Genomic DNA, 26,588 nt, shown 5'->3' on the forward strand with positions numbered 1-26,588 from the left:
TGATTTTGAAGCTATTAACGCCAATTGGCATCTTCAACTGTTAAATAAATCAGAAACGTTACGGCCACGGTGCTGTTATTGACGAATTTGTTGAGTTTGTGTGTGTGTTGTTATTCGCAGGTATGTGTTCATTTGTAACGGGTCTCCACGCGTTTACGCTTGGCTCTGGGCTGGGTTTATTCATTCAGCAGAAACAACAGAGCCACAATCACGAACTAAAAGCCCGATCTGGGTATTAAATCCGCCTGACAGGTAATCAATCAATGCACGTACAAGTCCGTCTAGTCACAGAAACTGGCAACTTCGTACCCGTGGCTCCGCACCACGGGACAGCGCGTCGAGTCGAGGGTGTAATGTATGTGTTTGTTGAACTTCTTTCGCTCCATGCGTAGCCGACCGTGCTAATCTTCACCGCGTGGGGATTGAGAACACACGAAACACAAAAAAGCTGTTCGATATTTTTAAATCCCGATCTAAAAGTGCATAGCTCCAGTGGATTCCTCATATCGGAAGAAAGAGCGTTCTGACGGCCGCAGAAGCGCATCTGAAACGCACTATGCAGCGACCGTCTTTGTTCGACGGTTAGCCAAAAACGTACGGTAGAGGGGAGAGGGAAGAGAAAGGATGGGGGAATCCGAGAGAAATGTATGGAAAAAGCACAGAGAAACTGTAGCCAAGGGATCAGGAGAGGTGAGGAGAGAGAGTAGGAAAAGGCTGCATGAGGGCGTCGACGCTGCTGCACGGAGCGGCGTCTGTTTTCACAGGGGGTGGAAGAGGGGAGGGATTCACAGGGAGTGAGGGTGGCGACAGAGAAGTCACGTGATTTACGGGTACTGCACTTCGAGATTATTTCGACGTCCTGTAACGAAGTAACAGTTTCGTCCATCCTGTCGCTGCGCCTCTTGGAAGAAAGTTTTTCAGCAGCGTTTTTTTTGCAGCAAAACGGAACTGGTTTCGGCTTTCTGGGCGTCGTCGGCAGAGTTGTGACCCGTTAAACTCATGGTGCTGGGTGGCATCTGGGAGTATGGTGGTGACATGGTAATGTGGTGGTAGTGATGGTTTGTGATGTGGCATGGTGTTGTTGTGGTGTTGTGTTGGGTAATGTGGTCTGAGGTTGAGCGGTGGTGTTGCGGTTAGCACGCTGCCCTACGAACCCGCGGACCCGAGTTCAATTCCCGCTCATGGCCTAACCATTATTTGAGCCGTGTCTGTGCCTCCCTTAGGTCGACTCAGCATCAAATGAGTACCTGTTGCGGTGTGTCAACATCGCCACCGGGGACACAAAGGCGGCCGGGTGTGGTCCTGGCCACCCATTGTCTCGTGTGCCGTGCCGGCCTTCATATATGCTCGCGAACAGCGCTTGCCCCAACAGTTAAGGCTATACAGAGGATCTCTGTCTTTGGTATGGTGGTAGTGATGGTGTGGTAATGTTGTTGATGTAGTATGGTGGGTGTTGGTGATTCACTCGTATGGGAGTGATGATGTGGTACTGTGGTAGTGCAGTGCTACGGTAATATGCTTGGTAGCAGCAGGAGTATGTTGGTATGCTATGGTGGTAGTGGCAGTCGTCGTGCGTGGCAGGAGGGTGGTGGCTAGGAGGACTATTCACCGCGCCGGGAGATAGCTGCCGCGGTAACGAGAGCTCGGGGTTGTTTGCGTGAGAGTCCGCGCTGCCGCCACCGAGTCTAGACGGCCATGTGACGCGGTCGGGGCCCAGTGGGCGGGGGGGTGGTCCCGCACCACCGCGCCCATCATCATCACCCCCCTCCCTCCCCGTTGCGTGCGTGCAGTCATAGACCGGCATCACTGCACCCCCCTTGCCTCACCCTCCACTCCTCCCCCTCCCTCCCCCTCTCACCCACAACCACCCCTGCCTGCATCCCTCCTCCTCGCCACTCCATCGCGTTCGCTGTCGTGAGCGCTCACTGCACGCGAGACGGAGCGAACGAGACAGGGGGTAGAGAGATCTCTGCCACCACACACGCCACGCATTCACAACACGAGCTCACTTTCTTACGACGTGCGGAGTCATCGCGGCTCAGTGTTTGTGTCCGACAAACGCACGTGCTGTGGATTCTACCGACCCCGCAGCACAAAACAAGGAAGACCCTCGACGGCACGGGACGAAGAGAGAAGAACGGCGCAGGGAGGCAGCAGGAGGAGGAGGAGACGGGAGAGTGGAGGAGACACGAGGCAGTCGCTTCTGGTAGTGGTTTTGCGCACCGCTAAGGGCTCGCTGCGCTGCTGCTACCACCGCTGCTGGTGCTGGCGGTGGCTGGGGCAGCCGAGGGCAGAAACGGGAGCGAACGAGAGGCGCCGCGGGTGTGCATGCAGCAGCAGCAGCGGCGGCAGCGACGTCTCGGCATCGCCGGGCCTCGCCGCTCGGGGCACGCGGGTCATCCGCCGCATCCTTCATGGTCTGCGCGGGCGCGGCGCCGCGCTGCGCCAATCCCGTAGCCTGCCGCGCCGTATGTTCAGGTCCAGACGCCTGGCTCTGGTGCACAGACTGTGGCGGAGCAGAGCGATGGGCTGTGAGGAAACGGCGGCGGCGGCAGCGGCCGGCAACGACGCTGCCGCTGTTGCCGCCACAGAAGACAATGTCACTGCCGCCAGCAGCAACAGCATCAACAGTGGCAGCAGCAGCAGTGGGGAGGATGACGGACCTTGCCGAGGCCGCTTCTGCCTGTGCCGCTCTCGGGAGCCGCCCAGCGAGATGAAGGCGCTGGCCACGGGCCTCTTGAAGCAGCTGAGCGTGGCGCAGCTCGAGTCGCTGGCGGCCGCGGCCGAGAGTCGCGGCTCGGCCGAATCGGGCTGCGTGCCGCTGCCCAACGGCGACCTGGTGCTGGGGGCGCAGCGCGTCTCCACGCTGCTGTTCGTGTGTCGCCTGCTCCGCTGGCCCGACCTCCGTCACCCTCTTGAACTCAAGAGGCTCTGCTCCTGCGAGTCGTTTGGCCGAGCCGGACATCAGCAGCAGCAGGGTCTGGAGACCTTGTGCTGCAATCCGTTCCATCTCAGCCGTCTCTGCATGCCAGGTATGATTGTCAGCAAGAGGTTGGTGGAGTTAGTGAGGTTTGTGGGGTTGGTGAGGTTGATGATCATGTTGGTGGTGATTTTGGAGTGATGAGATGGAACGCTGTTGCTTTGTTTAACCGGTTGGTGTGGAGCGGTATGAGTAATTGATGTTCTTAATTGAATCAGTATTAGAGTGGTTGCGGAGTTAATTGGTTACCTAACTTTACTTTAACCAGCTTTGGAGTGAAAGTATGAATGTTGTGTCCTTTAACCGGATTTGGGGTGACACTTTCTGGAATTGCTCAATTTATGTAACCGGTCTTCAAGTGGGATGAGTGTCGTTTGCTCGGCTAAATGGATTCAACACGGCGTTTTTTATCGGCCCAGCGCCCTCCAGTTTGATGTCAGGAGTTTGGGGGGTAGGGCACGGGATATTCCACAAACCTTTAACCAAATTGTAGGATCCTTCTAAAACGAATGTCTTGACGCTTTCCGAGTTAAAAAAAGTTACAATACTAATTCTACTGTTGTCCCTATTTAGTTAAAGCTTCAGAGAATCTCATGACATGTTTTTTTACGAGGTTCCTGCTACACGGGGATGTTTGTTGAATTCCTCAACATTTCACGTTTTGCTTCTAATGGGAGAACGACCAGCTAGCCTGCAGAAACTCCGCTACCAGGCGCACGAGTGGCATTAAAGCTCGGCGGTCCGCACAGACGGGGTCACGAACCCACTGGCTCCACTCACCACGAGATCGCGTTCCGTCCCGCAGCCGCGGCTGCGGGCTTTGGGGAGTTGTGCGCAAGCCTCTGACATGGTCTACCAACCCCTTGCGGCGCTGGGCCACATGCTCACGTTTTGTTTGCGTTAGGTCGAATTATAAGGACAAATTAGTTTTCAGTGATTTCCTTACCTACATTTCCCATACTTTGCAATGTCATCTCTTTCTATTGTTCGTGGTTTCTAAAAAAATTTAGCCGCCCCTACTGGACACCTATGGGGAAAACAAGAGCTCTGTAGCTCATCGGGATTCCTCCAGGATAAAATAAAGATTATGATTTATATGCCAAAGTGCGAATCGGCGTGTGCATGACGTCGGCACGGGGAGCCATCCATGAGCCGTTGCACGACTCGGAACGAGGTCTCGTTTCAAGCCAGAGAATGAAGGTCACCTGTCGTGAGGAGGGCTGGGTTGGTTGGTGGCGGTGGTTCCGCGTTAATCATTGCGGACAGGTCAACAGGTGACCCTTACGAGCAGGTGAAAGCCCTTTGAAACCACGCGTTACTCCGTCTCAAGAGAGGCACGGTCCCCGGGCGCCTTCCCAGCCTACTCTCTACTTGTGTGTGCACAATACAGTATATGCATACTGTAATGTGTGGTGCAGTATACATATACCGGTTCTAAATATAGAGGAGGTCTGAAGCTCGTGCAGGCTGATTAAGCCACAGCGGGGTGTTTGTTGTGGGCAGAGTGTATGTGTGTGCGCGTGTCTTTGTGTGTGTGCATCTTTGTCTTGGTATGGGGATCGGTAGTGGAGCGAAGAGCGAGCACTGCGATACGAAGCCGGCAGACCGAGTTCGCGTCCCGCTCACGGCCAACACCTGTGGCTAATTTGAACCGGTCCTAAACATCAGCATTGGGGAAACAAAGGTGGCCAGGCATGGTGTTTGCCACACCACCCCTGGTGTGGTTTCTACAGTCTTCATAGGTGCTCGCTAACCGCGCTTGCTCCTACAGTTTTTAAGGCGATATGGGGCGGTTTTTATATTTGGTCTTGTTTTATGGTGTTGTGACTAAAATGTGTGTTAGTGTGGATTGATAATTGAGGTGCGTGTTGTGAACACTGCCGCGTGACTGGCAATTGATGTTACGGTGTCTTGTGTTTTGGTAATGTATGTATATGCGTTGTTGTGAACGCTGCCGCGTGACTGGCAATTGATGTTTCGGTGTCTTGTATTTTGGTAATGTATGTATATGCGTTGTTGTGAACACTGCGGCGTGACTGGCAATTGATGTTACGGTGTCTTGTATTTTGGTAATGTATGTATATGTATGTATATGCGTTGTTGTGTGTTCGTGTACTGCGCTTGCCCCAAACGTCTGTTAATTCTATACCGGGGACCTTTGTGTGTTGTGGCCCGTGGGGGTGTATAATTGTGTGTTTGATGAGTACGAGGTGTGAACAAAATGTGTTCGAGCAATAGCTGCTCTGTTGACAAATCGGTCACGTGGACTGAATGATGCTGTTTGTCATGAGCAGCATCACTTCTGGCTAATCAAGGACGACGGTCCGCTCAACCCTACCCAGCCTCGCCACAGTGCCGGCACGAGCACACACACACATTACACACACTATCACTCAGAGGAAAATGTAAATAACAGCAGAAAGACAAATGGCACTATTTATAGCAACTCTAGCGGTGCCAGACGAGGCGCGTCTGAGAGAGAGATACCAGTGCCATCACTGATCACTGCACATCCTCCGACTTAGCATCACATTTGTCATTATTTGGCGTTGTTGCTGCTTTGGCAGTGTAGCACAAGCACAATTCACAACTAGCACTCAACACATTCGTCAATAACGCTGTAGCCTTGAAAGGAAAAGTGTAGGCGACGTTTCAGGCAATGGCCCTCTACCCCTCCCCATCCACACACACTGCGATCTCCACTACCACCAACCACCTAGCAACCCACTTCAACAACCAATGTACCTCAACAACCTCTATGCAACCTACTGCTATAAACACCAACCCCCTACAACCACTATCTCACTACGACCATCAACCCACCTCGCACCACCAACAGTAAATGTATTTAGGTGTCATGAACGGCTGATTTCCCGAAACTTCGCCTATTATATTTTTAATTTTAAAGGCAAACACATTTATCGATCGTTCCAAAACTCACTTCCTCCCAGGTCAGCTGGTAAGACTGAAAGAAAGTGGGTGGCACGTGCATATTATTAGCCACAGCCCATAGCTAGATATGTATTGGATTTGGTGTGCCGGGATACGGATATATTGACTGGATCGCCGACATGGGACAGACCCGGCTGACATGAATATCTGAATGTGAGCATTATTTTCGTTCATTACTTGCAGTGCATAAAAAAACTCGCGATATTCAATATTGTACAGTGTACTACAGTATAGCGTGTTTGGTTATCGAGCGAACGCCCTTTAATGGGACCGCGCTATCCCGACCGTATTTGTCTCCCCATGCCCAACAACGCTCGGTGACCCATCGTTATTCCTCGCCGAGTCGACCGAGGGTAGGGGGGGGAAACTTACGCAGGGCCAGTCTCGAACAGCGCAGTCTGCGTTGCACTGCCAGGACTGTGGCACGTGGGAATGGTGAGGTTGGTGGGGTTGTTGAGATTGGTGGGGTTGTTGAGATTTGGTGAGGTTGGTGAGGTTGTTGAGATTTGGTGAGGTTGGTGAGGTTGTTGAGATTGGTGGGGTTGGTGAGATTTGGTGAGGTTGGTGAGGTTGTTGAGATTGGTGGGGTTGTTGAGATTTGGTGAGGTTGTTGAGATTTGGTGAGGTTGGTGAGGTTGTTGAGATTGGTGGGGTTGGTGAGATTTGTGGGGCTGTTGAGATTTGGTGGACCGGGGTTAAGGTTTGCCAAGCTGCGTGTGTCAAATTTGACATGCGTTTACACAGCGGTCGGCTGTTTGGTTCGGGTTGAGAGGCCAGTCTCGGTTTAAGAATGAGGACGAGCTGTTAGGAGCTTGTTCGGGGTTAGGGCTATGGAGTGGCCGGAGGGAGGAGGCGCGTTCCCCGTGGCGCGCCTGCCAGGAGGGTGTTGGCGCATGCGTGGGGGAGGGCACGCGATCAGCACGCCTGGCGCCAGACGGACTCGCCGCTTATCTGTGTCCCCCAAACCACCCCAACCCCACCTACTCCTCCCTCTCCCCACGCCTCCCCAACTCCCCTTCCCTCTCTACCCCCCCATCCCTCCCTTCTCCGTCTCTCGCCAGCCCTGGGGCAATTATCATGCGAGTCTCCACGCAGAGCACATGTTGCCACTGCCGCCGGCAGGCTTAATAATGAAAGAGTTCCTCCTATTTATTTATGCGTCTCTCCTTACCGTGCCTTTATGTCTGCCCCCCCCCCCGTACACACCCTGCTCTCTCACCACCACCTACCAACACACTTACACCACCACGACCCACAACCTACAACCACAAATTCACTACGAACAACCCACCCACCAACCCACTTCACCCACCAATGTACCTCAACAACCACTACAACCACCAACCAAACCCACTTCAACCACCAAACAAACCAACTTCGACCCCGGTCCCTCCCACCACAGACTCGCCGCCACCTCCCTACACCAGATTTCCGCCGGAGTCGCCCAAGCTTCAAGGTGAGGAGATCTCCAGGCGTGGTGCAAACACGGATCGGATCTTAATCTGGCTGCTGCAGTGGTATGGGGTGGGGTGAACGAAAGACGTGTGGATGTATTTGCCGTGCCGCTCGCTATAAACTGTTGAGTGTGCCCCCAGATAGAGCGGCGAGATAAGAGACTCCACGCTGGGGAGCTTTGTTGCTTTGTTGCTCAGGGCCACGCAATCAAATAATGATGGAAGATAACGACGTGGGCGATGGATTAATCGTAGATTTGACTCTTGACTCCGCCAAGTCAACCAACCAACTACATACCTACTACGACCACCACTGTCCACCAAGCTACCCACGTCAACCACCTCCCCCCACCTAGCTTCATGCGCTAGTAGTAGTAGATGCGTTCTAAGAAAAGGGCGCACAAAACGAAATCGAACGAGGAGACTGCTGCCTGCCAGTAGCACACACAGAACAGTACACATACAAAGATCCCCCATATATCCTCAACGGACTTTTGGGGCAAGTGCTGTTAGCGAGCACCTATGAAGGCCGGCACGGCACACGAGGGGGTGGGTGGCCAACACCACGCCCGGCCGCCTTTGTCTCTCCAGTGGCGATATTTACACACCACACAATGTACTATTTGAGCCTGAGTCGACCTAGGGGAGGCACAAGACCGGTTCAGATAATCGTCACTGCTGTTGGCCGTGAGCGGGAATCGAACTCAGGTCGCTGGGTTTGTAGCACAGCACTAACCACTACACTATTGCTCCCCACTACACTACCGGTCCTCTGACACACACTCACACACACGACTCGCACACACAAACAGCACATACACACACTCGCACACACGCATTCTTCAACTGGTTTGGCAACAGTTGTGAGGGCAAAGCTACGAATAAATTTCACTCTGAGCAAAAATAATCTTCACGTGTCTCTTGACAGTAAACCGCAGGATAATCTTCCAAACTGGCAGACAATTCGTGCCCGTGCCATCAAGCACAGGCTACACAGATTCCCCCACCCCAAATTAAACCGATCAATTGCCGCGTCAAGCGGGCCACTGCTTACCATAAATGCCACGACTGATGGTGGCACGCCCGTGATGTGCGAGGTTAGGAGGCAAAGCGTATTCCAGCTGACGTAGACTCGCAAACCCACAGGATTACGAGGTGGCTTTGGTGGGTTTGCCAGGAGATACATATGGTGTGTGTGTATATGTATATGAACTGGTACTGGGTCTCTTAGATTGACTCGGCCTCAAATGAGTACCTGGTGCCATGCATAAACATCGCCACGAGGGGGACAAAGGTGGCCGGGCGTGGTGTTGGCCACCCACACCCTCGTGTGCCGTGCCGGCATAGATGCTACTTGCTAACAGCACTTGCCCCAACAGTCTGTAAAAGGCTATACGGGATCATCTTTATCTGTATATATACTCTTTATAAATATCCGTACGTTTATGAGGGGCCTTGGCGCGCCCCTAACGCAATGGTTTTTGTGCCACCACCCTCTCGCAGTTGGCGGTGGCGCTCCCTTCCCCACCGTGGAGACGTCCAGCACCGAGTTCCACTGGATGCCCGGCCTGCGTGGTGAGTGTCCCCTCCGAACGCTCGCTTTGTCTGTTGATCGCTCTGTCCGTTCGCCGGGCCCACGCGCTGCATTGCGTGTATGGAGCGGGGACATGCACGTGTGTAGAGCAGGGACGCGCGTGTGTGGAGCAGGGATACGTGTGTGCGTGTGCACGAATGATATATTTTTGTAGGGAAACTGACGCAATGTTTTGAACCAAACATGTTTCTGATGGCTCGCTGAACATTGGGGCTGTCAGGGTTTCACCACCACTTGGGCCTCAGCCTTGATCCTGCACGCTTGTCCGTTTAGGGTTGCTTGCCCTCGCAACTCAAGCACCGGTGTTGTAACGGTTTTCTGAAAGTGGCAGTGATCCCTGGGAAGAGATTATCAGAACTGTCCCTACTCTGCCTCCGTCTATCTCTTGATTATTCCGATCAGTGTTGGTTTCAATCGGGTGCTCAAGGGTGATGTTTTCCAGCTCTTATTATCATTAAAGCATTGATCAGAAGCAGGCTTCCGGAACCTGGCGCCATACGAACTGCCCATACGGCCCTCTTGAAACTTGCCAGGATGTGTACTGCCACCCACCAGCTGGATGTGAGCCGTGGTTCGTCTCCGCATCGGTTCGCGTTTGGCCTTGGGCCCTTGCCCCTTTGAGCCTGCTCAAAGTCAATGTGACGGCGCTCGTCCGGGCTCGTATTCGGCTCGAGCGCCGCGGAGGAAACCTCCACCAATCGTGCGGGGGAGCGGGGGCCGATGCGGCGCCCTGCCACGCTTCCCTCTGCCACGGCAATCGTTGGCACTCCCCCCGCCACCACAATGGACAGCTGTCGAGATTATACACGGCGCTCCGTGATTGCACTCAGAGGTACGGGGAGAGCTAGCGAGCGAGCAGGGGGCGGGGGAGAGCGAGTGGCTCCGGCCCCCGATCGTTTTGGCAGATGGCACCCCCGCACGGCACCGTGCCCAACCCCCCCACCGCACTTGTAAAGCTCCCTTGCACGCTCACTGGGGCCACCGGCAGGGAGAGGGTTCCAGCGGATACGGGGGCTCTGAGCGGCGACGGTCACAGGAACTCGGGTTCTGCTGAGAAACGTCGCCAGCAAGAAGAGCAGTCGTTGCAGGTGCCTCCTTGTGCGTGCGCATGGTCGTGCGCATGCGTGTTCGTGCCTCCTCGCTAATGCTGCCACCACTCCCGGGCTTAATTTGTGACTGAAAATAAACAACGGGGATCCCCGACACTCGGGTCAAAGCAATTGTGGCGGAAGAACGGCAGAACGTTGGCATGGTGCTGTGAGGTGGGGAGGACGGCGGCTCGGGGTGGGTTGCGCGGAGGGGTAACGGAGGAACTGAGGAGGCTGGGGGGGGGGCACTGGCATGGGGCGATTGGGGGAGCAGGAAAAGAAAGGCACCAGTCCCCTTCCAATAACCCCATCATTCTCTGGTCCTCATTGTGAGGCCTCTCTTGCCCACTCTCTCCCACTCAAGTCCTCTCCACTCAAAAGGGATGAGGTCACCGCGCGCTCCAGACACCAATAACCCTCGTGGTGAGGCGCCCCGGGCCTCTCTCTCTGTGGCCTCGAGTGCTTGCCGGTGTTTGCATGGTGGGGGGTGCGGGGATGGACGGAGAGGGGGGAGGGGGCTGTTTTCAGACTTTCCGCCTGGGTTGCTGGGTGCGTGGACATTTTAACCTTATGGCGGGACCCGGGGGTCCTTAATAAACGGAAGTCAAAATCTTAATTAATTTATTTATTTTTGACGACTCCATCCCACCACGCACATAAATGCCGCGACCCACCTGGCGTGGATCATTCTGTTGTCATATCATGTCCAAGCGCAGCGAGGACGAATGCGCAGAATAAACAAAACTTTGTTTAGCGCATCGTGTAGAGCTCCTCGTGACGAATAGATTGCCATATCGTTCGCCTTCAACAGACATAAAATGACGTCGCAACGCAGTTTATGCGAGAGCCGGGGGCTTATGGGACCCCGGGGACCCGCCATAAGGTTCATTTTTCTGCCCTCTTTATCTGGCTCGGGTGGCAGCTCAGGGAGGGCACGTGAATTTGCGAGGCGCCGGTCACCAGCCCTTGGGCTGACCAGAAGTCAACATGCATGTTTTGAACCTCTTTCACACCGTACATAATCAACCGGGCTAATGTATATATGTTGAACTTCTTTTGCACAGGATGTAGCCTCCGATTTTTGCCTGCACATATGAAATCGATGTCACGCGTTTACAGTATAGCTCAACTTCGTTGACCTGGCCATCACAAATTATAGCTCAACTTCGTTGAGCTATAATTTGTGATGGCCAGGTCGCTTCTGGAAAAAGAGCGATATAGCTTAGTGGGGCCTTACCTGGTTAAATAATGAAATAAAGAGAGGTGGCGACCGCGGGATCCTCCTCTGCCTGGCCGGGCCGTCTGAATATCTGTGAAACCGCTGGACACCTTTAAAAAAAAAAGAGTTTCACAGCTCATCGGATTTCTCCAGGATAAATAAAGATTCTGATTGTGAGCACGACGGCAGCTCCACTCGGGCCGTTGGCTGTCGGGCGAGTGGCGCCCTCGGCGTGCCTCGACAAGATCGCTGTTTGTTCGGCCGCTGGAGCCCCCCCCCCCGCGACAAACGTGCGCCACCGCCGTTTCACTCCCAACAAAGGCGGCGGGGTTGGTTGTGTTGCGGCTTTCCATTAATAATTTATTTATCCCTTGACATTTTATTTACACAGGCATCGGGTTTCACTTTTGCGGCGCTGTGCAGCTGTCCCCCCCCCCCCTTATTCACAAGCGCCCCGTGCTGCGTTTCATGGCACTAGTGCTCTCTCACTCTCCCCTGGACCCCGCCCGCGCGCCCTAAGCCACACTGACGATGTACGTATGTATGTTGAACTTCTTTCGCACCGTACGTAACCAACCACACAAATCGTAGGTGCAGGGGAAGGATAACAAACTAAACAGAAAAAGCAGTTCTAAAGAAATGAGTTCGTCAATCTAGATGATTTAAAAGTGGAATAGCTCCAGCGGCTTCCGAATATCGGAAGAACGTTCCAGATGGCTGCAGAAGCGCATCTGAACGCACGTGATGCAGTGACCGTCGTTGTTCAATGATGCTGCTGCATTTAGTTGTTTTTACACGAGGCTAGGTTCTACAATAAACCAAAAAAATACTTTACCAGGTAAGGCCCACTGAGCAATATTGATCTTTTTCAGAAGCGACCCGGCTGCCTAAATGATAGCTTAAAGAAGTGGCTTATCACGTGGAAATTTACAGCAGTAGCCAAATACTCTAAACGTACGTTGATTCTAAATGTGGAGGGAAAAACCGGGCGACCCGGAGAAAAATCCACACGACCACGGAGAGAGAGGCATATACGGGTGTCAGGGTTGAGATCGAACCTATGACCTCTTGCATATCAGGCGAGGTAGGTAAAATCTCACCATCACGGTGCTACAGTAGCTGGGACCGTGGAGATTCAGGTGTTGACTGCGTGGGAGATCCGCAGGAGGTGGCAGAGAGCAGGACGCGATGGCACGGTGTGGTGGCATCACCAGCATTGGCCATGATGCCCCCGTGGTCCTGATTATTGGCAAAGCGTCGCCATTGCTGCGTGCTTGCTAGTTGGTTCGCTGGCACAACCACAGTTGTCATTGCATGGTGGTTACATTGACGAGACCACGAATGGCACCACGAGTTGGATGTGGCGTGTTGACGTGAAAACGCCACTCCGGCGCATTTTTACAAGAGACATCTCGAATTACACTACGTGACAAAAAAGACTGCAGCAATCCCATTAGCAACAACCTCGCGACTCCTCTCTGTCCTCTCTCTGCGTTGAGCGAGAAGAAGGAAGTGTTTCTCAGGGTGGACTCCATGCCTCCTCCGTGCTCCCTGAATTCTCTCGGGATGAGAATTGTGGCTGCATGGACACCGAACTCGTTTCTCCATCTTTAATGGCCATGTGGCGGATGGACAGATGGGTGTCCCTTATTCTTGATGAGTGAAGCTTTCATTTTCGACCGATTTTTTGTCGAGGGCTTTGCCCGACGTCTTCCATCACCAACAGCGATCCGCCCAGCCACGATGCGTTCCCACCAGATTTGCGCTGGTGAGATGTAACTCCCTCGCCTGGTATGCAGGTCGTCAGTTCAATTGTGACCACGACACCTGTATATTTGGAGTTTTCATGTTCTCTCTCCCCATGGTAGTGTGGACTTTTCTCCACACTACCATGGGGAATCTGGCCCGATGGGTTTTTCACATTCTGCTGCCATCCCATTTCTTGATCTGATGTGGTTTTATTGTTATTGTTTTATTTCATATATTTATTGTTTTTTCTAATGATCCACCCCTCTGCGCCCTCGGCTGTGTCGTCGTAGCACGCTGGCGGCCCCACAGTGGCCGTGAATGAAGTGATAAACGGCTTGGGAGCGACTTCCTTTCACGACAACACAGGGGCCATGGCCACACGTCGCACCGCTCGGCGCTATTGTTTATCTGCCCCCCCTCTCTTACCCCCCCCTACCTCCCACCCCCCAAATCCCCTTCTCTCACACTAGGATGCCACAGAAGTGGGTTATCTGGGTCGTAATTATGATTGTCTCTAAAACGGGCCAAGAACAATGACGCATTGTAAGCATTTCTATTTACTGGGGAGCGTTTTGTTTGATATTTTAATTAGCCCCTCCCCTTTTTATATTTATTTTTATTCAGGTCCCGCGTTTCAGGATGCAACTCGGGGTGGGGTTTTTAATTCCGAGCGTCCGCATGCCGCTGCCGTGTTCGTAGACTTATGACTCCGAGAGCCCGGGGTTTCAGGATGTTTAGAAATAAACCCTTCCTTAAGTTGGCCTGGCACTTGGCCGCTCGCCCGGGGACCGAGAGATTGGGGGCACACCCGTCGTCGCCCCCCCTGTCCCCCCTTCTCTTCCTCCTCTAGTTATATATTTTCTTCGCGGTGATCTGAGGGTTGTTGTCTCGAGTTACAGGCTGCCACCACGACAGAGCCCATTTCCCCTTGCGTGTAACATTAACGCACCCCCCCTCTCCCACCCACCCCCCCAAAAAAATAATTAGAAGCCTCTCTCTGGATTTTCTCACATAAACGTCGGGGACTCTTTATTTTTACTCGCTGTTTTTGTGATTCACCCCCACCCCTATCGTGTTGTTCTGAGTGCGTCAGTCGCAAGCGAAATCAGATCGGGGCATGGCAGCCACCTTCCCTTCCACTTGCCCTCCTTGGCAATGTCAGGGTCAGCTTGTTTAGACTGCTGGCCAACTTCCAGCTAGTTTGGAACTGCCTCGCTCCCTGCCTGCCCGCCCGCGTGCTCTCCCCACTGTTAGCGATTCAAAGGATACCGCCGGGAGAGCATGGCACAACTAATCGTGTCCCCACTGTGGGTTTTTTGGCTCGACTCCACCGCCCATACATGCGCGACGGCGACGGCGGTGGCGGCGGCTCAAGTTGCAAGTGGCCGCGTGCCCACTGATGAGAACCGCCGAGCCGTGCCGCAAATGGGCGCTGAGGAGAGCCGTGGTGAGCGCTGATGCCAAGTGCCAAGCGGCCTGCCGCTCGCTCCGTCATCCGCGCGGAGCCACGGCTGTCAGACCCAGACCAACAGTTTGCCCTTCCCAGTAACAACCAAAAAAAACCCAACCCCGAGCACCGCTCCGACCGCTTCGTTCTCATTAATGTTGTGGGATCGCAAGTCTCAAGTATGTGACGGCCTGAGCCAAGTGTACAGACGAACTCCAAAGGGTTCCGTCTCTGGCAAAGCATGAAAATATTTTATTTGCTACCGAGCCCTTTATGGTTTACTTTCTCCACTAGTGCAGTTTACATACCTGAGCGGAAAATTTCCGTCTGTGCCCCGTGTTTTCCCCTCTCTCTTTCTCCTGCACCCGTGGATAATCCCACACGTTGGACACAGGGCGCCCATTGTGGGGTCCCGTGTTTTGAATTCAGGAGCCCAAGGATGGGTTTACCCAAAGGAAGTAATGGCTTTTATTCCCCCCCCCCCACCTAAACGTCCCATTTTTTTCCAACGATAAAAGGCACGGGAGCTCCCGATTGGGGAGAGAGCACGATTTTTTTTTTAAAGACGAAACGAAACCGTGAATCGTTATGCGAGCAGTCACCGCGGGAGAGAGTTCGCGACGGGTGGTGGCCCAGTTCAAACGGTGGAATCGCCCACCCCGGAAATTTGAGACATTCGCTCGGACTCGCGTGCAGCGAAAAACCCCCTTGCACAAACTCAACTCAAACCGGGCGTCGTCATTTTGCGGTGGGGAGAAGGGGGGTTGGGGGGGGCAGAATCCAGTTGAACTCGCCGCCGTGTCTTTGTGAAGTCGAGCGGTTATCACAAGGAAATACCAAAGAATTACGGCAAGAATTCGAGAGCCCGTGCCGGGAGGGGGAGGTGGGAGGAGAGGTCATGTGACCTCCTGCCCCGGCACGCTAGGGTGCTTGGGTGTGGAGGCGCTGGTGGGAGGATGGTGGTGGGTGCGGCGGGGGAGGAGTGGGTTGCGGGGGGGTGCAGTGTGGGGGGGAAGCTGAGGTTTTGTTTTGGCGCTAGCTTTTGGAGGCGCTGGTTTGTAGCCAAGACATTCATCTGGAACTGGCGAGTGCCACATTCCGGTAGCGTTGGTCGTTGACTTGGTGCTGCCAGGGCCCGTGACAGCACCAGGCCAGCCGCTGAGCCACAAGGACGAGTCCAGTATCAGTGGAGTTGATGTTTAATTGCAGAGGACTCGTCTTGCGATACGTGCGGTGTTGTCAACATAGCATTGTACTACCTCTAGATTATAATTTTTTTTTTACTTGTTGGAGGTCGGATGTCGTGTGTATATGTAGTTTACCAGGATAGCCTCAATGAGTGTCAAGATGCTTTTCATGAGCATCCTGCTTGGGATTTTGGCCGAGCATCTAGAATATTAAGTTGTCGACATTCTGCGTTTTGTCTCTGTAAACCCCTTAGCAGTTAACGACCCCGCTTCGCTGACATTTTATTACTGGGCGACTAAGTGGAGTAGGTCGGAGCAGTGAGAAGTAAAAGTTGGTGGTCACTGTTGTGGCACGGTGTTTAAACGTTCGCCGAAGAAACCTACGTGGGGTGCCGTCATGGTCAGAGGTCGCGCGCAGATCGGGCGATATGCCCGTGACGATCCGCGGTGTCCCCCCCGGCGCCAGTTCCCCCCTCCCCCGAGAGTGCCGGTGCCACACCGTGCTGCCGTCTCGGTTCCAGACGCTGGCCGCTCGCTTGGCTGCCCCCGTGCCAGCGAGCTGCGGGAGTGGCGGCACCCCGGGGTTGATCGGCCGGGGCGGCCGGTCTGTTTTTATTGCACAGTCAATTTGGAACAGAGCTGCGTGAAAGTTGAACGGCGGGTTGAAGAGTACCAGACATTGTCATCTTCAGCTTCCAAACCCCCCACCCCTCCAAACTCCCCGGGCCCAACCTCCTGAAACCCCTCATCTGCCACCCTGCCAACTACCCCAACCCATCTCCCCCACCCCAACACCCAACCCAGCCCCACACCACCCCGGCCATCTGCCAACAAATCAAATATTTGACGTGATCCAATGGGACAGCGAGTCGAGGTGCGGTGACGGTGCCGGCGGCGGCGAGCTGCGATTGTTTGTGAGCGAGGCGGCCTCTGCACTCTTCAATCGTGCAAAGCTTTATTTGGGCCCTGTGATTTCACTAACCGCGGCCTTCGTGCGGAGCTCTCGTCCGCCCTTGTCCACGAACAGAGACCGCAGCTGTCGGCTCTGGAGGTTTCCTCTTCTAAGCGCCGTGGATCCCGAATTTTTGTCCGTAGGGGGGGCGGGGGGGTTTCTTGGAAAAGATGTCGAGCGCACACGGTCCATGGCGTGGCCGCAACGTATCGATTAATGGGACCCCGGGTCTACCTTTAGGTAATCCACTCCCCTTGTTGGCGAATGCTCGCCATCGCCACACTTAGCATAATAGCTTGGTGGATATATGTGGCACAGCGCGGTTGACGTGGGCCCTGGTTCAATTAACATAATGGGACCCCCACCCTGCCACCTCGTCCTAATTTCCACCTCTTCATAGCTCGCCACCTGGGCGCCTGTGGCCCATGATGCCCCAGTGCAGTTGCACCGCCTGCACACTCGATAGCTACGCCGCTACATCGTTATGCAGAACGAGCGGTCGCCAAGGTGGGAATGGCACCCTCGGCCTTGAGTGACGCTCGTCTGGTTACAGATGAAGGGCGTGCGTGAATCGTGTCGGGACATGCTGTTCCCTTGCGGTGGGATTATGGCCATAAACGATCGTCTTGATGCAGATAACTCAGCCGCAGCGGCTCTTGAAGCGGCCGCCACTACCGCCGTTGTTTTCACTGACGTTCGGGCAACGTTGTGAACGCAGACTGAGGTTTGCCCCTCCCCACCACCTACTCCCAACAACCCCCCACCCCAACCACCACCACTCTAACCACTTTGCCATCTTCAAAGCACAAGAAAAGTCTGGGCCTATGCCAGATTTTCTGCCCTGATTGAGGCTGAGGCTTTAGGGCATCCGACTCGCGGCCTCTGCGGTCTCATAATAATAATAAATAAATAAAACCCCTCGTTCGTAACATGCGCATCTGAGGATTGGCACAAGCGACAACGCCGACACGGCAGGGGGTCACGACCATTGTGGGCCAGCGCTGCCATCTTTGGCATTGGCACCGGCTTGTCGTGGGGTGCTCCGTTGGCCGCCCCTGCGGTCCGTGAGTCCCGGAGGAAACATGCTGACCGTGTGCTTGTTGTTGTTGTTGCTGCAACCCATGAGCCTAGTTTCTATTAAGAGAAGCGCAGCTTTGGCAGCAGAGAGCGAACAAAAGGAATTGCCACATCCGTCACTGACACCACCTCTGCAACAGACTCGTGTAAATAGGCTGACGTTTCAGGCAATGAGCCCTTTAATGCAGCGGAGAAAGAGGGGGAGATTGACCGTGGGGCAACTGTGAACGGTGCAGTTTCTCTCTCCTCTGATTTGGCCAAAGGGTGACTATCCAGGGTGTCAGGACGTTTCTCTCATTGTTGGTGTTAAAAATGCAGTTTTGTTTTTTAGTGTAAATTTGGACCGTACTGGCATTTGGTGTTGGGTGGGAGCGTGGGCATTTCGTCTCGGTGGACATTCCAAGCCACGTTGAGGCTGAACGCCGGAGTCGTCCATTTGCCGAGGCGACCCCTCAGAGTTGTCGCGATGGACTTTTGAGTTGGTGGGGGATGGTTAGAGAGGAAGAGCGAGGAGGCAGCGTAACGGTGATTCTGAAAGACGGCGTCGAGGTAGCCTCGGAAAAGAGAGCGCATCGTGATGGGAGAGTGACAGGGAGATGTGGCGAGATGTTAACTCCCTCGCCCGGTAGAAGGAGGTTATGGGTTCGATCCCGACCCTGATGCCTGTATATTTGGAGTTTACATGTTCTCCACACGTAGTCGTGTGGACTTTTTGGGTCCTCCGGTTTTTCCCTCCACATAAAGACTCATCATCACGCGTTTCAAGTAGTTTAGCTACTGCTATAAATTTACACGTGATAAGCCACTTCGTTGAGCTATCATTTGTGGCCAGGTCGCCTCTCAAAGAGCCATGTAGCTCAGTGGGCCTCACCTGGTAAAATCAGTTTAGTTGAGCTTAGATGTTGGCACAAGCTGACCCAGGACTGATGAGGGTGATAATCACGATCATGATGATAATTATAATAATAGTGGTGATGTTGTGGTAATTATGGTGGTAATTTTGAGGGGGGGCGGTGGGGGTGCAGTGAGTAAACTGGGGGCTGCCTCTCCCCACGTGCCCCGTTTGCAGACGGCCACTTAAGAGGCGATTACGGGGGCCATTACCGCCACAGCTACTTCCAGCAATGGCAACAACAGCAACAAAAATATGGAATGCTTCTCGGAACATTTTTGTCGACCTAATAGCAGGCAGGCAGGCAGGCACACGGGCAGGCAGGGGAGGCTTTCTGAGAGTTATTAGACTGTACTCTATTATGTAAATGTCCCCAGGAGCTGCCATTAAGTGTTCTCCGCGCCTCAGGGCCTCAGCCTGACCTTTATTAAAGATGCAGTGCCCGGCGCGTAGCCTGCAGCACTGGCGTCTTCGTGAGCGTCGTCGTGAGCGTCGCCATGTGAGATCGCCGGTTCAATTCCATCTCCCGGCGCGGCAGTTGAAACAATGGGGGGGCGGGGGGCAAGTTTCCTAAATCCCCAGCCACCCCCCTCCGTCACCCCAGCGGTATAAATCGTTACACCATGCTCAGTCGATCACTAGGTCACTAACGTGTGGTGGGATAAAGTGCGGCCATTTCCACCTCTTGCTGAGGCTTCTTGGCCAGCGTGGAGGAGTAGGCCAAATACCCTCGGAGTCAGAAGCTCCCGAAGTGTCTGTACCCGCGTGGATGACCGTCAAACTGGAACGTTTGTCGCGGGCCCACCATGCGTGCAGCAAGTCGTCTGGCGTTCTGCGACAGTGGAGTCGTGGAACCTGCAGCGGTTCCGCGGAACGCTCGGCGTGGCATTGTGGGCCGCAGGTTTGGGGCCACGGCCTGCCCCAGAAGGTTTCTCGAGAGCTCCGTTGGGTCAGAGGCCCTTCTGCCAGCGATGCCGTGAACGAGCAACTGCAGGGTTGCACCTCCACCTCTTCACGGTCCCCACGCGAGCTTTAGCATTTTTTGTCACGATCTTTATCGTCAGCAGCAGCTATTGTCTATCCACTGCTGGATGAAGACCTTTTCGATCCCCCACCATGCTGCCATCATCCCTCACTGTCAAGTGCTGCTACCATCCATCTCAAATCCTCCCATCTCATGATCCACACGGTAAAGGGGATACTCATCCAGCAGTGGATAGCGGCTGCAGATGTACGCGATGTTGCGCTGCGTGTGCGCAGGGCATGGCATGGCTCTGAAAAGCTTCAGGATTTCCCCTCCTCCTCTCCTTCTCATCCTACTTTACCCTCTCAGCCCCCACCAGTTTCAGGGCCCTCGCCTCCCCTCCCTCTGCTTGTCGCCACCGCCCCACCCCCTACCCTCAACACAGCCCTCTGAGTGCAGACACGAAGGCGGCAGGGGGGTGGATGGGTGGGTTGATGAGAGGGTGGTTGGATGAAGAGGGAGGGTGGGTGGATGAGAGGGTAGATGGCTGGATGAGTGGGTGGGTGGATGAGAGAGTGGGTGGGTTGATGAGAGGCCCGGTGGGCGGGTGAGACAGAAGGCGCACAGCTTGGCGACGCCGCCTGCCACTCGAGCGATAGAACGAGGCCCCGGAGCCGGTACTCGAACCCAAGTGGCCACCGCAGCGAGCGTCCTCACAAAGGTGGCAGTGAGGCCCTGAGCACCGTGGCTTCCGAGCCGAGCGGGGAGAGAGAGAGATGATTGAAAGCGACAGTAGGAGGGGGAGCGGCGGAGAGAGGGGCGGGGAGGTCAGGGTGATAGCTGTTCAGCTCCGGTGCTGCTCCCTACTCATGCTGCCCCGCCCTTTAAACCGCGGCGATGATTAAAGGGCGAGTTGGGCCCGCTGGAGGTGGTTATTATGGGCAGAGCCGACGCGGAGCCAGACTCGCAAAAGTCGTTTGCGGAGGATTTACACCCCCGCGGGGGCATGCGCTGAGGTGTTTAGCCGGGCAGCACGAACAAGGACCGCGTCGCCGAGCGAGAGAGAGCGATCGTCGCGTTCGATGTCACCGCCACCGCCGTCGTGTGCGGCGGTTACTCAAGTGGCGCGGAATGCGGGCTGCACTCTCCGTTCGCCGTTTTTCTCCGGGAGTCAGCGGGGGCCCTTGAAGGGCGTTGTTTAACGAGCCCGCGGCGGGCGGAATGGCAGCCACCGCTGCTCTCTCCCAGAAACCATTCCTGCCTTCCTGCGAGCTCGTAAATTGCCGGGAGTAAATGGTTCGGTCTGGTCGAGTGAGTTAATGATGTATGATGCCTGGAATGAAGGGTGGGGGGGTTAGGCGATGGTATAGTTCACTGCGAGGGGTGGTGGTGGGGGGTGGGGACGACCGCCTCCGCTCTTCATGAGATACTTCGTTGTGCTCAAGTCGGGGGCAAGTGGCATCTCATCCAGACGGCCCCGGATGGCCCTGAGCCGGCCCCTGAACCGGCCCCTGAACCGGCCCCTGAATGGCACTCGGGTAGGCTGAGTAGACGGGCAGGGCGGCGTGCAAAGACCCCAACACAAACAAACACTGGGCCATTTGCCAAACAAACAAATCCCACCCAAATACAAAAACAAGGCCCACCTGGTGTGTGCAGGCACAACTGTGTCGGGTCCTGACTGCTGGCGCGCTCACTCGCTCGCTCCTCATTCGCTCGCTCCCCACTCGCTCGCTCCCCACTCGCTCGCTCCCCACTCGCTCGCTCCCCACTCGCTCGCTCCTCACTCGCTCGCTTCTCACGAGTGAAAACCTTTATGCTGCACCGCTCACCGCATGTGGCTTCACACGCATGTGTAGCATCTTGTGATTGGCATGGGTGCTAATGCAAGGAATTAAATTCCCGCCCCCGACCCCCCCCTACTGTCTCAAAATCTCCCCCCGTCCCCCCACCATCTCCGTAGCCTGGTGCCCCGAGTCCCTCAATGGCACATAGCCATGCCCACTGAGTGGCATCCTCCTCCTGGTCTGCTGGGGTGACTGGGGGGGGGTGGTGGGGGTCAGCCGCGAAGCATCGCGTCTGCTTCGCGTATTGGCGACGAGAGAAAAAAATAACCCAGCCGCGAGAATTGAACATAACGTCGTTAGGATGGTTCGCGACCTTGCGAGGGGAGACGGAGAAGAGACGGCTCGCTCGCTTGCACAACTGACTAGGCGGTGGGCGGGGGGATGCAGGAGGAGGGGAATTAATCATTCATCAGGACGACCTTAATTGACATAATGGTTCTGGCCGGTGCCGTGGAGAGTCGAGTCTGCGCGGTCTCTTCCTGCCCCGATTCATATCGGCCATGGGACGGAGCGAGCCGCATCAGAGAGCCTCCTCGCATTGCTTAGGTGGCAGACCTGTGACCGAGGAATTGGTGCTGAAATGTGTCGACGAAATACGCTAACAACCGGACTGTGTGGTGGGGGGGGTTCAGGCCAGGGATGGATTCGTCAGAGCAAGTGCTCTCGTTTTCTAGACATCATCCAGGTTTACTCCTTAACAATGGGGGGTGCAGCTTCGATACCAACATGGCAGCTTGAGCCAGCAGTGCAGGTGGCGCTTGGTGGGCAATGGCTGGTGGCTCAGCGTATGTTTGTGTGAAACTCCACATTCCCAACGCGCTGCGAGATGGCCAGGATGGCAACATAGCGAGCGGGTTTGTGAACCTGCCTCTGTGGATCTCCCTGAACGTTCTTATTTTGTAATGCGTGGCAGGGAAACAGAAAACTGGTCGAAGCTTTCCTGAGGGTGAAGCCCTGTGGATGCATACTGTCTTAGTTGTGGTGGTTTCTTGACTATATTTCACCACTTGGAAAGTCGGGGTTGGGGGTAGGGGGTGTGGAGGCAGGACCCGTTAAGATATTGCTCGCCGCTGATGTGATCAGCAATCGAATTCTCAAGCCACCAGGTTCATAGCGCATGGTGAGCTGGCCACGATGGCAATTCGCGGTCCCCTAAATTAAAACCGTGGTGTAACAACCACAACAACGCTACGGGCCGTTTGCTCTGGAGTGGATCCTGCGACAACATTCGCACGGTCCAAATTTGAAATGTCACCCCGCAAAAAATTGCTCAATTTGGAATTTGCACGGCGATCATCGTCCACCTACTCTGAAAAAAACTTGACAGGCTCCTCCTGAAAATAGAGTCACGAGACTCGGTGACGCGTTCCAGGGTAAACAATGGGAAACAAAATTATATAAAAAATGGCGTTGTTGTTACACGCTTGACGATGAAGACCGTGTCGCCATCCCAGCAATAACGGTGGCGCTCGTTTCTCTCCGTGCCCCCCCCCTTTCTCTTTGGACAGGCACATTCCTGCCCCCTGACGTGCACAAGAGCAAGCCATGGTGCACGCTCGCCTACTGGGAGCACAAGACACGCGCGGGGCCGCTGTTCCACGCCTATGAGCAGGCCGTGTCTGTCTTCTACGAGCTACCTCAAAGCGGCGATGGCGCCACCGCCTGCACTGCCGCCGCCTCCACCGCCGCCACGCGGGGCCTCTGCCTCAAACAGCTGCCCGGCACCAACGGCGGCAGCCAGACGGTGCGGCGCACGCGGGCCCGCGTTGGCTCAGGCCTTCTGCTGAGCCGCGAGCCCGACGGCGTCTGGGCCTACAACCGCGGCGAGCAACCGGCCTTCGTGCACTCGCCCACGCTCGACGCGCCAGGATGCTCAGCTCCCGGCGGGAGCGGCGGGCGCGCCCAGGCGCTGTGCCGCGTTCCGTCGGGCCACTCGGTGAAGGTGTTCGACTTTGAGCATGCACGGCACCTACACAAGCTGTCGCGCGCTGACGACGGCGGTGCCGGCGACCGCCCGCGAGACATCTACAGCGTCCGCATCAGCTTCGGCAAGGGCTGGGGACGCGACTACTCACGCCAATGCGTGCTGGACTGCCCCTGCTGGCTGGAGGTCTTCTTCTACAGATAGCTGGCCGCCCGGCGCCGGTGGGAAAACCGGACTGGCGTGGCCTGCAGCGTGAGTGGCGGTCGGGGGCCGAGTCGTTGCCGTGCCGGTGAAAGAGGGTGGTGCCCAGGATCTTTCATGAACCTTTTGAGGGAACCGTCGGATGCGCGACACGGAGCTCGGCCACAAATGTGGCCGAGCCCGATCCAGGATTTGCCCGAGCGCTTGCGCTGTCGAATCGGGCGCGTCACGAAAACCACGCCGAAAGGATTTACAGCTCGGACCTCGGAGGAGCTGCGCTTGGACCAAAGCCACAATAGACGCTGACGATGCACAAACTCTTATTGCGCATCACGCGGCGAGGGCGGAGGGGGAACCCGTTGGGATTCGCTCTGCCCGTCCGCCCGTGCGCGCCTCGTCACGCGAAGCCTCCAAATGACATCGCCGTCGTGTGGCCGGTGTTTTTCCTCCAAATTGCAAATTCCAGGGTCCAAGGCGCGGGTGCACTTGCGTGGCTGCAGCTCGCAGAAACTTACAAAAACAAAGCGAAACAAAACAACAACAACAGCGCTGGGGACTTGCCTAACGTGTACTTGCCGTTGCATCAAGAAAGGTTTTTGTTTGTTTCACAGAACGCTTTCCCGACTGCCCGTTTCCAGTATTTAGTGTCCGGCGGGGGGGGGGGGCAGTGGGGGGGGGGTGTCCTTTGCCGGCGTTCCCATCACTGCCCTCATCGCTACTGTGACGTCACCGCGCCTGACTTGCTCTTCAAACCGCAAAGGCCGCTAGCGCTTTATACCGACGGCGACGGAGGCGACAATAATAATTATTAATAATACTATTTAACAATAATAATGATAATGTAAATTAAAATAATATAATACAGTCATAGCTGTGATGGTAACAATACTGTAATAATTATAATATATATATTTTTAAAACCTTTTTCTTGAGGTCACTTGTGGCTGTCTGCAAGTAAAGCCTCTGCTTCTAGGCCCCATCGCCACATTTTCTCTCCCCCTGCCCCGACAACTGCCTCCAGAGTGGATCACTATTTTAGTAAGCGTCGTGACATATTATCGGTATATATATTGTGATACCTGTAAATACGTGAGGCGTTTGTATTTGTACAGTGTAATTATTTATGTACAGTGCAATGTGTTGTCGTGACGAAACGTATTGTAAAATGCACTTTGTGGAGACTTTAAAGAAAAGAGAGGAGGGAAAAAAAGACCGAGTTTGATTAAAACTTCTGCAACGTTTTGAAATGCGGCCTGCGTCCCTCACTCCTCGTTAGCGTTTGTGTCGCGCGCCGTTTGGTGGCGCGCTATCGCTCCCCCCCCACCCCGCTGCCTCCCCCCACATCGGGGCACCCGAGAAGTACAGCGGTGCGTGTGGATGCAGCGCGACCCCTGGCTCGAGCGGTGGCAGCTTGACACGCAACATCCGGGGTCGGGCGCAGCCTTGGAAAGGAAACTGTTTCTCATTTGGCACGTGGAGTTGGGGGGAAACGCCCCCTCGCCCCCACTTCAGGGTTTGTGGGTGAAATCGGTGGCGGACACGGGGCAGGGAGCGCTGAGCACGGCACCGATCGCATAAGCACACGAATATACATTCCCATACAGAGGACTTTTGTAACACGGCGGGCACCATTCAGTTTCACTGCAGGAACCATTCATATAGGGGCCCACTCGCCAACACAAGAGTTCATACAGAGGGCATCATTCGAGAACTCACAATCAAACACCTTGTGAAAGACCCAACACCGAAGATCCGCGGGTTTAATCTTCCACGAAGCTCATGGTCCATCCTAAACCACATCCACTGCGCAAACCATGGCAGATGCGGATACCTGATGCACAAATGGAAAATTAAAAACTCTCCGGTGTGGCGAGAGTGTGGTCATCCAGAACAGGCCGTACAACGTATAACGTAATGCCCGATCAACAAATTCGAAGGCGACATCATGGCAATACACTCCACTGCTGATGCGGTTATCTGGCTTGACCACTTTCATGTTAAATTGTAGTTGTTGCTCTGCATCTACATCAACAGCCATACAAAAGAAGACAGAGGGGGAGCCATGCACGCTGACTCCAGCAGGGTGCCGAGTCCGAGTAAAGAGAATGATTGACGAGGTAGAGATGAGAGAGAGGGGGGGGGAGAGCTGTGGACACGAGATAACGGCGAGTGAGATGAAAGCGAGGCACACACCCGGAGACAGGATGCACCAATGAGTGCTCGCGTACAGACGTGTATCAGATTCCTAATATTTACACCATGGAGGAATCCGGTGAGTTATAATGATTTTTGTTCACACATGTCCAGAAGTTATGAGATCGCGGTGCCACATAGCATCGTGGCGTGCACCGTCACGTGGGTCCCCAGCACATGCTTAACTGCAGATCATGGCCCTGCCGCTCAGCATTGTTGAAAAACTCTGAGCTACGGGAACCGCAGCGCCGCACTTCTTTGCGGCAGAGCCACAACACTGCTCCAGTGCCACCCCCCAGTTGTGCCCAGCCTCGCGTGCAAACACCACTTATCCTTGGCCAGTTTACCCTCATATCCGCTGCCTCAATCGATCCACATGAAATCCTGGTGTGTGTTCTATATTATTCCTATTATTCATATTCATGCATAAATAGCTGCGTGGATGTCAGGAGTCACTTTTAGCGGGTAATAAGATCGGCCAACAATGCCCATATGCAAGCAGGGCTGTCCACAGGGGGGGGGGGTGGGGGGCCCAGGACAGATCCTCGATGCCTTCAAACTAAACTGGAAGTAAATGATCTGACAACACTGCGACGTCGAAGTGTGAGGGGAGCCCCCCAGAGTGCGGGGCCCAGGGCAGTCGCCTGGATTCGCCGTGCACCATAGAAACGGCTCTACGAATAAGAGCAGTTTGTAAATTAAGCTGACGTTTCTGATAAGGATATTGCGATAAAATCACGTTTCAATCTCTGGCAATTGCCGCTAAATCTCTTAAGAGACAAGGAGCCTTCAACAAAGGCTTTGGGCAAAGCCACAGCAATGCTAGGCAGATAAAAAAAAAACATTTAGCGAATGCTTTTACACTTGA

At 54.7% G+C, this 26,588-nt stretch overlaps 1 protein-coding gene across 1 annotated transcript; it reads left to right on the plus strand.

The window, feature by feature from the left end:
* The first annotated feature begins 1,827 nt into the window (after positions 1 to 1,827).
* LOC144731626 (mothers against decapentaplegic homolog 6-like) lies at positions 1,828 to 24,774 on the plus strand. Its single transcript, XM_078612825.1, has 4 exons — positions 1,828 to 3,032; positions 7,335 to 7,388; positions 8,890 to 8,961; positions 22,911 to 24,774. Exons 1-4 carry the CDS (start codon positions 2,471 to 2,473, stop codon positions 23,528 to 23,530), a joined length of 1,308 nt encoding a protein of 435 aa, XP_078468951.1. The 5' UTR covers positions 1,828 to 2,470; the 3' UTR covers positions 23,531 to 24,774.
* Positions 24,775 to 26,588: the final 1,814 nt, after the last annotated feature.

Source organism: Lampetra planeri, chromosome 39, assembly GCF_965212315.1.
Source record: "Lampetra planeri chromosome 39, kcLamPlan1.2.h2, whole genome shotgun sequence".
In the NCBI taxonomy this organism is placed as follows: domain Eukaryota; kingdom Metazoa; phylum Chordata; class Hyperoartia; order Petromyzontiformes; family Petromyzontidae; genus Lampetra; species Lampetra planeri.

Excerpts from the sequence above, each read along its gene's own strand:
- LOC144731626 (XM_078612825.1), top strand. The coding sequence starts at position 2,471 with ATGTTCAGGTCCAGACGCCTGGCTCTGGTGCACAGACTGTGGCGGAGC. Across the intron at positions 7,389-8,889 it reads GGAGTCGCCCAAGCTTCAAG|TTGGCGGTGGCGCTCCCTTC; the intron begins GTGAGGAGATCT and ends ACCCTCTCGCAG. Across the intron at positions 8,962-22,910 it reads CTGGATGCCCGGCCTGCGTG|GCACATTCCTGCCCCCTGAC; the intron begins GTGAGTGTCCCC and ends CTCTTTGGACAG.